The sequence below is a fragment of the Podarcis tiliguerta genome, assembly GCF_965153285.1.
Source record: "Podarcis tiliguerta genome assembly, chromosome: 14".
NCBI classification, from domain to species: domain Eukaryota; kingdom Metazoa; phylum Chordata; class Lepidosauria; order Squamata; family Lacertidae; genus Podarcis; species Podarcis tiliguerta.
The window spans coordinates 40,754,211-40,767,292 of NC_139547.1; the positions used below are offsets into that span (position 1 = coordinate 40,754,211).

The 13,082-nt window shown below is 43.2% G+C and overlaps 1 protein-coding gene across 9 annotated transcripts in view; it reads right to left on the bottom strand.

The window, feature by feature from the left end:
• The window catches only part of DNAH3 (dynein axonemal heavy chain 3), an 85,773-nt gene that overhangs the window by 1,763 nt on the left and 70,928 nt on the right, over positions 1-13,082 (bottom strand). For all 9 annotated transcript variants that reach the window (XM_083413258.1, XM_083413265.1, XM_083413260.1 and 6 more), the window contains exons 53-60: positions 10,441-12,582; positions 9,184-9,403; positions 6,647-6,891; positions 5,002-5,118; positions 4,127-4,284; positions 3,490-3,657; positions 2,487-2,629; positions 1,794-1,998 (exon numbers count right to left, since the gene is read on the bottom strand). In XM_083413258.1, coding sequence (XP_083269384.1) covers positions 1,794-1,998; positions 2,487-2,629; positions 3,490-3,657; positions 4,127-4,284; positions 5,002-5,118; positions 6,647-6,891; positions 9,184-9,403; positions 10,441-12,582 — 3,398 coding nt within the window. The remainder of the gene's footprint in view (positions 1-1,793; positions 1,999-2,486; positions 2,630-3,489; positions 3,658-4,126; positions 4,285-5,001; positions 5,119-6,646; positions 6,892-9,183; positions 9,404-10,440; positions 12,583-13,082) is intronic.

Below are 13,082 nucleotides of genomic sequence, written 5' to 3' on the forward strand. Positions count from 1 at the left end.
TTAAAAGAAACAACAACGGCATATGGTCAGCTGTAAAGTCTTGAAGGCCAAGAGCTTGGGGTAATGGAATCTCAAACCATCAGTCTCCACCATTAAACAAATGCAAATCTATAAAGGTTTACGTGCGAATTTATAAATATTAGGATAAGAAAGTGATACCGCACTTAGCTGAAAACACCAGCATGATCCTTAAGCATATATAAATATAGTTTAAAATATATAAATTGAACACACTTTTTTGGTGTACGCATCTATTTCTGGAGCTTTTATTAATTAATTTATTGTTGGCAACTGCTGTCTCTCTTTGAAGCTTATCTAATAATTAAGGGTTGTCACCAACTAGTCCTACTCCAGAGCAGACCCATTGAAGTTAATGGACTTTAACTTCACATTCAATAGGTCTACTCTGGAGGAGGACTAGCATTTGATGCAACCCAATATCTCTTAACAGCAAGAGATATTTTTAACCTCTATTTTTAACCTCTATTCCTGCAACAGTTCTTCTAATCTGTGGCTCTTTCTTAACCACCTAGCTAGCTTTCTACTTCCTGCCTCCATTTACACTGCTGAGATACTACCGAGTTAAGCCATATATAAACTTTTGAAGTAAAAAATTGCATCCTGAGGGAATACTGAGTTCCCCAAACCAGTTCCATACACTTAAGCCATCCCAAGAAATGTCAACAAACCACTAAAAAAACAGAAAAACAATCATTAAATACAAGCAAACAGTAAAACACACATGAACACACACAAAAATCTTTTAAACCCATACAAATGATTACAGTAAAAACAGCATGGCACTGGCCCTCTCATTTTTAATGTATTTTTAATCTTTGTTGGAAGCCGCCCAGAGAGGCTGGGGAAACCCAGCCAGATGGGCAGGGTACAAATAAATAATAATAATAATAATAATAATAATAATAATAATAATAATAATAATAACAATGATAATAATAATAACAACAACAACAACAACAACAGTCATTTACCAAAAGCACATTGGAACAAAAAGCTGTTCACCTGCCTGTGGAAGGACAGCAAGAAGGGAGCCAATCTAACTTCTCTAGGGAGGGAGTCCCAAAGTCTGGGAGCAACCACCGAGGAGGCCCTGCACAGGATTGTTATGACTCTGCCCATTTTGATCTCTCTTGCTTTCTCAAGTCAAATCAAGTCATTTTATTACGGTCAATGACCAGTATCAAGACAAAAACACCAAATTCCATAATTTAAAAGCTCAGAACAAAATAAACAATGTAAAATCACTTATACATAAAAAAGCAGTTCTGGCTTGACATTTATTTGTCCAAAAGGAAACCGTGTCAGAAAAGCAACCTCAACAGATAGACGGTTACTCTCAGTATCTCATTTTTCTAGTCTTAAATCCAACCCCCCACATTTCCACATCACTTTGCAGAGCTTTTTTTTAAAGTGCTCATGAAAATTCATTAGCATTATAGCGCCAATTTCTCCTAATAGACGCATACTTGCAAGCAATTTTCCCTAATAGAATGAATGCATTTTGGTTTGTTATATTCACTAATATATGCACTTCTATGCACTCTTTACCATAATGCATGCATTTTTGTACCCATGATGGGAGATCCTCATTGCAACCTTCAGAAAAGTGCAAAATTTGAAGGCTAGCTGTGTTTTGGTTCACATATTGCTTTGGAAAGCACAAATTAGGGAAGTCTGTGTTTAAATGCAAACCAAATTAAATTGTTCCTTCATCTCTACTCATGTGTAAATGATCTTGACAACAACACTGAACCATGAGCGCTGAAGCATACCTGAAAGAAGACCAGCCTCATGAGAAGGTCAGACACGTAACTCCCCATAGGCTTCAAGGATGGGTAGGATTTGGCTGCCCACATAGGAGGCACTTTGCCTACAAGCATGCTGTTGAAGACATCCTCGAGTTCTGAAGACATCAGCACCTGGCCTTTGATGGCTTTAAGTAGGTTGACAAGGCTGCTGCGTACAACCTCTGTAAGCCTAGAGGGAGAAGAAATGGTTCTGAATCTGTCCTGAATCTGTTAACCATAGGCTCCCAGGTCAGATGAAATGGAAACCTAGGGTTAACTGGAGGCTTCCACATGACCTTAAGCATGCTGTTAAATGAGGAAAGAGGGCCAGAACTATTATTAGGCAGAGTGGATTGGCAGGTGATGGGGTGAGAGCAACGTTTTGGAGGGTGGAACTCTTTTGTGCAGTAGAGGCCTGCATGCCCTCAGGTGCAGTAGGGGACATTGTCCTGCCACAGTCAACTGCAAGTCCCATCACCTTCTGTATATGGAATAGCAGGTGGGCAAATATCTGTGATTTCGCTTGATGTCCATTATGCTAACATAAAATATACGCGGAGCTTTCAGGCCTGTGGCTGCTCCATCACTATTTCTATTCATATTGCAGGGAGGAGGAGGAGGAGGCGGAGGAGAAGAAGAAGAAGGAGAAGGTGAAGAAGGAGAAACCCAGAATCCTACCTGTTGAACCTAATAAGTTCTTGCCTAAGAACTGTGTTCATGGACTCCCTGTAAAGTACTGGGTACATTTCCATCACATATTCTAGGTCGAAGTCTTGTGGTAACTTGGACAGGACGTCCTGTGCCAGTTCCTCTACTGTTTCCTAAAATCAGGAAATTGGACATTTTTGAAATGGAATATGCTTGAAAACAGCATTTTTTGTAGCTCTTTAATAACCTGCCATATTTTTGTATGTTATTCTTCAAATATGTAATTTTTCAAACTCATTCGCCCTTTTGAGCTTATTATGCTTTTAGTTGTGCTTAAAAGGTACAGGTAAAGGGACCCCTGACCATTAGGTCCAGTTGTGGCCGACTCTGGGGCTCATCTCACTTTATTGGCTGAGGGAGCCAGCATACAGCTTCCGGGTCACGTGGCCAGCATGACTAAGCCGCTTCTGCCGAACCAGAGCAGCGCACGGAAACGCTGTTTACCTTCCCGCCGGAGCGGTACCTATCTATCTACTTGCATTTTGATGTACTTTCGAACTGCTAGGTTGGCAGGAGCAGGGACCGAGCAACGGAAGCTCACCCCATCGTGGGGATTCGAACCGCCGACCTTCTGATCAGCAAGTCCTAGGCTCTGTGGTTTAACCCACAGCGCCACCCTGCTTAGCAGGGCACTAAATACAAACACCGTAGTAAGAGCGATGGATGGATGGATGTCAGGTGTCAACGGTCAGGGTAAATAGGTGCATCTTCAGCATATTATAGAAATTACATAATGAAGCTGCGGGACACATCTCTAAAGGGATGGAATTTCACAGCTTAGGGGATGCCACAAAGAATGCCCTCTCCTAGGCTATCAACACCCCTGAGGGTAGCCAAATAACCAGATGGGCCTCTTCTGCCAACCTTAACATCCAAAAGGGACTGTCAGAATGGAGGTGGTTGTTTAGATATTTGGGGCCTAAGTCACTTAGGGCTTGAAGCACTAGATGAAGCCACTGTGTCATTTTGTTACCTGTGGAGATTTGCCGCCCCCACCTGCTTGTCGGGGCAAAGTCAGCAAGACACTATTGAAAAGCAGGTTGGTCTCTTGGTTATCCTTTGTGATATCTGCATTCTCGTGTAGCCCAAATACTCCGGGATGGGTTATAATTGGCAGACTTCTCAAGTAGTCTATGTAGGACTGTAAAGAAATATATAACGATATGTGTATTTTAAGAATCATCACCGGCAAGCAGGTTTGCTAGATAAGGAGGTGGTATTGTTCACACTGCCCCCAACTGTGATGCCCACATTTTAGAAAAGCATAAGAAAATCCCTGCACAACCAGGCTAAAGACCCATCTAGACCAGCATCGGGTTCTTGCAGCAGCCAAACGGATGCCTCTGGGAAGCCCGCAAACAGGACCTGAGCACAACTTGTGATTCCCAGCAACTGGTATTCAGAGGCATTTACTGTCCCTGATAGCGGAGGGAGAAAATGGCCAATGTGGCTAGTAGCCATTGATAGCCTTATTTTCCACAAATCTGCCTAATCCACTTTTAAAGCCATCCAGGTTGATGGCCATCAATATTTCGGGGGGGGGGGGGGGAGAGAACTCCACTGTTTTACTATGCTCTGTGTGAAAAAGTACTTCATCTACACTCTCTTACCTGGTATGTCCCGAAGGATGGTACAAAATATTCCCCCCCTGGGGAAAGCTGATAGTTTTCCAGGACTTCCACGTCTTTGCAATACACAATTGAAAGAAGAGAGAGCAGGAGACGCCTGTCCTTGTCGTCCGTTACCCTCCCACCATAGTTACATTCGCCTAGGAATAGAAACAACACATTAGAATGAAAATGGTAAGATGTTTATGCAGCGTGCAGAGATACCTTCTGTTTAAAAAAAGGAGACCGATAAGACTCTGCTCACAAGGTGACTGGAGCCCACATACAGCGGGCTCAGGGGGAAATTGGAACCTACAGGTGGGACATCTTTAATAAACAGCCATATGTTAGCTAGCCTTGCATTACTAGGGACGATGAAGTTTTGTCAGAATTGGACTCCCATCATGGATCCCCATATACTTTGGGTGGTATGGTGGAGGGTGGCGGCTATTAGACTGTGGCCCAGATGTAACAGGAAACAATGGTTTTGGGGAGGATTCCAGATTCAATCGCCGCCATATCCTGGTAATGCTGGGAGAAATCCTTGCCTGTGACAAGGGAAGGTATCGGTCAGTCAGAGCAGACAATACTGAGCTAGATGGACCAATGAACTGACTTTGTATAAAGTCACATGAGCTGGAGTATGACTTGCATGCTCCTCTCTCTCCTCTCCTCTTTTCCAGCTGTTTTGCTATGGCCACACTGAGGAATGGGGAAGGGATGTATGCAAGCCTTGGGGGCTCATTTTCATAAATGAGAAGCCATGCTTTTAGCTCACTTTTGTAATACGCTCATGTTCGTAATAGCTAAATCACGCTAAGCTCATTTTCATGATGCTAAACCAGCATTAAGTCTGAATGTAGCCATAATGTCCATACCTGTAAGATATGTGAGAGCTTCAAATGGGGTTTCTTCATATTCATTCAGAAACATCTGAATCTGCCGCATACTGATTCTCAGATCAGATTCATTGAATTCATAAGGAATGTTCCAACCTGTCCAGGTCAGAGTGGGGGGAAAGTGAGTCTGCAATACAACAAGCTTTGTTCTGCTGATGGCAAACAATAAAATGCCATTCAATGCTAATAGGCTAAGCTGAAACAATACTATAGTGAAGCCCAGGCATTTGTCTCAATATTGTATCCAAGAGGGAGATATTTATCTTTAATTAACTTCCCTTATAGTGCAACGATGTGTTCCAGGTCTTACATTAATTTGAGCTGCTAATGTTAAATATTATTTATGTGCCCCTCAGCTGTCATTTGAAAACTGCTGAGCTCAAAACTGAACAGCTGCATTCTGATAGACACAGAAAAGGCACAAGTGCCCCTGGCTGATTTGAACAGAAGCTCCCTATATGGCCACATAGGAAATCAGAGCAATAGATCCAAATTTGTAACCACATAAAAATGTTTACCTTTGTTATTTGGGGTGCCTTTGGCAGCAAAAATGGCCCAGTGGGCAGTGAGTGACATACATGAGGAAATCTTCAATAAAACTAAGCCCCAGCTTAATCGTAGAAAGAGCTATGTATTGATGCAAAACTGAACTGTGGGATCTGGATCACAGACTGACACAATGATTGGTGCAATGGTTGTACCATTAGTGGCATGGGGTCAAAAGCGATTGCCAGTGCCTGTTTAATCCATGCTGTGCTGTTCCTTCGTTTAGAGTTGCAGCACATATAAGATGATAGCATCAGTGTGGTGTTGTGGACAGAGCAGTAGATCAGGGAGATCCACTTTAAATTCCTCACTCGGGAATAGGGATGAGTGAATCTGTCACTTTAGGTTTCTAATATTTCCAATCTTAAATGCAGTTCTTCACATTTATATACAAGTTTCAGGTTGTTGTTGTTAAGTTCTCACAAAAACTCGCTGGGATTTTAGTGCAGATTTCTAATAAACACATTTTTGTGTGCAATTTTGCCTAATACATACGTACCTTTTCCCCAAAGCCACTTCCCTGAACGTAATGCAGATTCATATGTAATTTTCATGTATATATGCAATTCTGCACACCGTTTATCTCAGTATGTGAACTTTTGTAAATACAACTTGGCTGGGAAAACCGCAAAATTTGGAGAAACGTGAATTCTGAAGGATGGCTTTGAATAAGGTAGATTTGCCTTTAAAGGTGAACTGAGTTGGATTTCTCCCGCATCCCTACTGAGGAACAACACTCAGTGAATGGCTGGGTCACACTCTTTCAGATTTATCTACTCACAATGTTGTTGTGAGAATAAAGTGGGGAGGGGGGCAGATAGGAACCATTTATACTGCTTTCATCCTGGATGAAGAATTGGACAGACACCATCTCAGAGCCTGCTCCAGCCTCTGCTGGCCACAGAACCACCTACCATCTACCTTGTCTTGGGTGGCAAGGAGAAAGATGGATGAAGGTGAAGACCATATGCAAACCTCCTCTGGCTTGACTTTCTGTTCCCACCTCCCCAGAGCCATCTACCACAAAAAAAAACCCACAAAATTGTTTTTGAAAACAATAAAGCACACAACACCTTACCTAATGGACCAAAGTTTCTTCTTTCTTGCACAAGAGCATGGAAGAAGCAGAGGCCAAACAGCAGCTTCTGCCAAATTTCTTTCTTTTCGCAACTGTTAAAGAACATGGGGTCAGAAACTGGGTCGTTGAGGTAGGATCGAAGGAGATTTGCTCTCACCCCTTTAGGTGGCTCGTTGGTCATTTTTATTCCATTCTGGAGAATGCTGACAGGAAACTTTTCAGATGGATAACTAGTCAGCCACAATCTAATGAAGTTGGGAGCAGAAATAAATTTGGTTACATGGTGTGGATGCTGTCTATGTGTACGTCAGGGGTTGCCAGTGTGTGGTCACCCTCCAGATGTTTTTAGACAACTAGCAACCCTGACTACTTTTACATTTTATTATGTTTTTATATGTGCTGAAAGCCACCCAGAGTGGCTGGGAAAACTCAGCCAGATGGCAGGGGTATAAATAATAAAGCTATTATTATGCTGGTTGGGGCTGGTGGGAATTGTGGTCTACAACATCTGGATGGTACCTCCTTGGCTACTCCCGGTGAAGATACATAAGCTTATTTTCACACATTTGAATTATGGTTAAGTATCTTGTGTGTGCCTTTGTAACAGATTTGTTAGAGGCCTAGCTCTCATTGAGATGGTCAACCTGTGTCTGGACCGTACCACATCAGACTCAAGACAGGAGCTCAGATGAATACACCTTTGTGTTTTTTTAGTTTTTTTAGAAGGGGGATCCTGCTACATAGAAAGCTCCTATGTGCAAGAGAAAGGGAGACTAGGACTGTCACAAAGCACCAACACAAACCCCACCTCAACCCCCTCTTTGCAGCCAGGAATACAATGGTCATCACCAAGACATGTAGTAGTGTCAGTGAAAAAGTGAAAACTGCAGAGGGGCAGTTACAGGAAAACCTTTGTGTTGACCCTGCACAAAGCACTGCTTCCAATAGAAAAAGTTCTAAAAAATGTAATGATCCCCAAATCTGGGCCCCCACCCTGCCCTGAGGAAGACTCTGATGAAGAGGAGAAGCAGGCAGCCCTGTGCAAGGAGGGGACCTTCTAGCACCTCCTTCCATGCCTTTCCAGCCAGAAGATGTAGCTCTCCCACCACCCTCAATCCCTTAGGATGAGTCCTCAGTAGCATTTCATTTCTTCAGTCTTGTAGAAGTCAGCAGTTATGGAACTGGACAATAGCCCTTTAAAGAGCACAGCCAGCTCCTCTGCAAAGGCAGGGTTTGCCAACCTTAAACTCTTTGCTGAGACAACATCTACCCATTAAGCACAACAAAGGAAAGACTGCAGCCACTGGAGGTCACAGGACCTTTCTGTGGTCCTGATAGGGCTTGCCTAAATCTGGGCGTATATTTATTTTTATTTATTTCACAAGATCTATATACCACTCGATCGCAAGAAAACCTCAGAGCAGTTTACAAAAAGAGTAAAATCACAAAATTATAAAAAGAAAATCATCTAAAAAAGGAAAAAAGAAACAACTACAGTGGTACCTCAGGTTAAGTACTTAATTCGTTCCAGAGGTCCGTTCTTAACCTGAAACTGTTCTTAACCTGAAGCACCACTTTAGCTAATGGGGCCTCCTGCTGCTGCTCCGCTGCCGGAGCTCGATTTCTGTTCTCATCCTGAAGCAAAGCTCTTAACCCGAGGTACTATTGCTGGGTTAGGGGAGTCTGTAACCTGAAGGTACCACTGTATTGAAAATATTCAAAAATAAATAAAATCAACAATGGGGGCAGGGAGGGAAAGCAGATTAAAATATTAGTCAAGATTCTACATTTATGGATGTGTTTTTAGCAGGCACCAAAAAGAGTACAGTGAAGGTACCTGCTTGGGAGTTCCAACTGAAAATATCAATTTCTTACAAATGCGGAACAAGTATTATTCCGTAACAGTGCCAGTTCCACAGATCAAAGCAGTTGCGTAGGCATATATGGGATAAGGCGATCTCACAAGTAAACTAGTGACAAGCTGTTAAGGGCTTTATATACAGTGGTACCTCTGGTTACGAACTTAATTCGTTCTAGAGGTCCGTTCTTAACCTGAAACCGTTCTTAACTTGAGGGACCACTTTAGCTAATGGGGCCTCCCACTGTCGCCACACAATTTCTGTTCTTATGCTGAAGTAAAGTACTTAACCCGAGGTACTACTTCTGGGTTAGCGGAGTCTGTAACCCAAAGTGTTTGTAACCTGAGGTGTTTGTAAACTGAGGTACCACTGTACTAACATATAGATGTGACCTTGGCCCTGAACTTGATACTGCTAAATCGAGGCACATGCTACTGAGCCTGATCTTACCTGCATGACCCTGCTCACTGTGACATGGCCTCAGTGGGAAGAGATATTTACCTAATATTACCTTCTTTTAAAAAGCCTGCTGCCATGTCCTCTGTGACCCTGGAACCCCAGGGGATCAGAACTTTCATTGCACCACTTTCCTGACCAGCAAAAGAGGATGTCTGGAGCCCAGGAAATGAGATTTCTACAGCATCCATGTAGACTGAATAATAGATATTGAATTCTTGCCTGAACTTGGTATGAGTATTCTCAGGTACTATAACCTCTTCACAGATTTTTTCCAAAGCAGGCATCCAGCTGGTTGCGAGATGGCAGTTCTGCAGCACAACCCAAGTCCCGTCCACTATAGCCTGATTAATCATCTTAGCTGCGATTGGGCCTTGGCCCTGGCCAAGTGAAATAGTCTGGATGCTTTCCATGCCAAGATCATCAGCAAACTTCAACAAGCCTAGTGTCAAATATTTAAACACAAATCGTTTTAATAAATGTGCAGGGTTTTATTCAAGAAACCCAAATGGAATCTTCTCAGTTAAAGTAACTGTAACCTTTAGAAGACATTTGACGGCAGCCCTGTATATGCTATTATGTTTTTTATATATGTTGGACGCTGCCCATAGTGCCACCCAGTCAGATGGGAGGGATACAAATAATAATAATAATAATAATAATAATAATAATAATTAAAGGTGGTGATGGGGAATTACAAGTGCTTTTTGGAGGACTTTCTGGCAAGCTGCTGTTACAAAGACCTCTGCACCCAACATACAGAAAAAATAAGGAATGTCAGTAGGAAGCTACTTTATACAGAGTCAGAACATGGGTTCATCTAGCCCAGTAGTGCCCACACAGACTGGCAGCAGTCCTCTCCTAGCCTTACCTGGAGATGCCAGCAACTGAACCTGGGACCCTCTCCATGAAAAGGGTACCATGAGCTGTGGTCTTTCCCCACTGAGTTCCCTCTGGGTGCATTTTGTGTGCTGGAAAACAGGCCCTGGGGCAGAGGGGAAGGTTGGACCTATAGATGAGTCTTGCCCAGGAGATGCTGCCTCTGGGGATCCTAGTTTGAGGGTATCATAAGAGCATAATAAGAGGCTGCTGGATCAGCCAATGGCCCATCTGGTCCAGCATCCTGTTCTCATAATGGTCAAGCAGATGCCTGTGGGCAACTCGCAAGTAGGACTTGAACACAACAGCACTCTTGCCTCCTGTGGTTTCTGGCAACTGGCATTGAGAAGCGTTACTGCCTCTGACCATGGAATCTCTGGCTCAAGTTCAGAACTGGGGACCCAGGTCTGGGTCCAGCACCTCATCTGCTTGCACTGCCATTTAAAAAATAATAATCTGGCTGTGCACTCTTCCTCTGGGTCAGAGTTTGAGCCGCTGCTCAGGGTGTGGGTAGTGAAAGGTGCAATTTATAGCCTTGTTCAACCAAAAGGCAGTATCATGAAAGGAGGATTTCATGTTGGATTATTTAAGAAACCTCACCTGCCATGGGATCAGCACCTGGCGACAGGACAAAAATCAGAGGTGCACAGCAGTTGGAATCATGGTAACTTCCAACAAGATCAAATGTTGGGGGTTCGATATATATCTTTCCCATGTTGTCTGAGATGAACAGTTGGGTGGCTGGGATGATTTTATCTGGTCTCAGGCATCGGAGGATGACCATGCGGTCAAGACCCGTGACCAGATTCCATTCACCGGGAAACTCTTCTTCATGAGGTTTGGCAGAATCATAAATCAGTTTCCATTCCATGACATTGGACTCCACATGATCCAACAGCCCACGCAAGTTTTTCAGCCCTGAGGCACGCACAATTTCGGCCCACGATTTGTCAGACAACCACTCTGGGGCAGGATTCGCATACGGGTTCTCGAGCGCAACCCCACCCGTCAGAAGGAAACGCCAGACCTCATCATCAATCTCATCTCTCCCTTTCATGATCCCTATAGTCAGAAGTAGGGAGAAAAGAAGCTTGTCCTTCTCAAACAGGGATCGGCAGACGTTGTTGTAGATGCTGATTGTGAAATGGTCAATTATGAATTCAATCCGTTCTTCCAAAACATCGCTTTTCCTGCTATTGGCAAGAGACTGGACATAGAGGTTAATAAACCATATCAGGGAATATTGATACATTGGTTCAATGTTAGCCAGATCAGAAATGCAAAAGAAGACTGTTGCTGAATGAACGGCCACTGGCTTGTACCCCATTCGGGTGGCATCTATTTCCATTTCGGTAATAGTGGCAATTTCCTGCTTTTCAGATATTTCTTCAGACAACTCTTTGGAAGAAGAGAGGATTTTAATGGCTGTTTCATCTTCTAAGATATTTCCTTCCGACTTGGAAAGAACTTCCAGGATTTTGTCTTCAATCTCCTTCAGCTGTTTCTTGTTTGCTGCACTTTCCACAATCAGCTTGTTCTTCTTCTCTTCCAGCTCGGGCTTTTCCTTCGCAGCCACAATCCCAAGAAGCTGGTCCTGAAGCCCTAGAGGGGTGATCATAAAATTGAGCAGACAAACTTTCACAGCAACTTCAGGAAGATAATGAGGATTCCTTAAGCGTGTCGTTATGTAAAACTTGAAATCCCTTGAGTACTCAATAATGTTCTCTCCCAGTCTCATGTACTCCACACCTTGCTGTTTGAAAGTTGCCTTTAGCAACACCGGCTCCAAGAACGCATCCAATTCCTCGCCAATATTTTCAAGCAAGACTGGGGTTCCAAACTGGATGGCGTTCTCCAAAGTCCTTACATAGTTGGTGTCAGACAACTTGATAACGGAAAGCTTATTGCCCTTTTCCATATTTTTGACCCACTTGTTGGCTTGCCCTTGAGGATCAATCATTAAAGCCCACCGTCTTGAGTTGGAAACAATGATGCCGTTGTCAATTGAAAAGGAATCAATTGGCAATCCGGCAATCTGCCAGGCACGGATCTTGACTGGGTCCCCTAAAGTGTTACTCAGGCTGAAATCCGTAGAGCATGGGACTTTCTCCTCCTTGCACAAAGCCAGCCATTTCTTCTGACATTCTGTACGGTAATCAACAGTAAAGGCTCCCAGATAAGCCACCGTCCCTGAAGATAACAAGACATCCCCAGTGAGGTCAGTGTATCGAATTCCTAGCAGGCGTGCTGCTTCCGTCCACCTATCCTTCTCGCCTCCCAAGCCACTGATCAGCTTTTCAGCCCTGTCCAGCTTCTGAGAGCATATTTCAATGTTGTTCTCGAGTTCTTTCTTCCGGTTGTTCATTTCTTCAAATTCATCATTCAGGTCCTGGAGGCGGTCAATCACCTTCTTGAGTTCTGCTCGCTTCGTATTGAGCTTCTGCATCTGTACAGCGAGCAAACCTTCAGCCTCCCTGAGTCGTTCACGTTTCGGGGCTACCACCTTTGCAACACGGTCGTACACTTCCATGGCTCTCACCCATTTACACAAGCCTTCGCAGGCGGATGATACATTTTTTATGACAGCTGGCTGAAAGTCCGGATGGTTGATGAACTTCTCTCTAATTCTCTTCATTACAGCTGATGGGATATTGTCTTTGTCATAAGTCTTCAAGCCTTCAAGGAATTTCAGATCCCCTAGAACCTTTTTGGAACTTCCCCAGTAGTCTTCTATCATTTTACCTGAAATTTCACATAAATATATATATATATTAAAATGTTTTCAAAATACGAATATCTCATTTAACAAATCTGAAAGATTTTCAACCTCCCTGTTCTTTCTCCTGAAATAGTTTTTTGAGCATCCAGGTAATTCTTAAGCCAAAGCAAATGGATAAGGTGGTATAATGACTCACTTCCCATAACACTTGTATCTATGGTCCATTTTATTGCATTAAATACAGTGGAGGCTAAGGCCTATTAGACTTTTAAGGCAGAATGCAGGAATTAGAGCCAATGATAGGCAGAGTCAACTAATTCTGGCTTTGTCTTCACCCTCCTTCCTGCTGAGTTCTACAACAGCAACACTGGGACTAAGGAGGAGCAGGAGTAATAATAATAATAATAATAATAATAATTTGTTATTTATACCCTGCCCATCTGGCTGGGTTTCCCCAGCCAATCTGGGCAGCTTCCAACAAAATATTTAAAATACAATGAAACAGACATTAAAAACTTCCCTG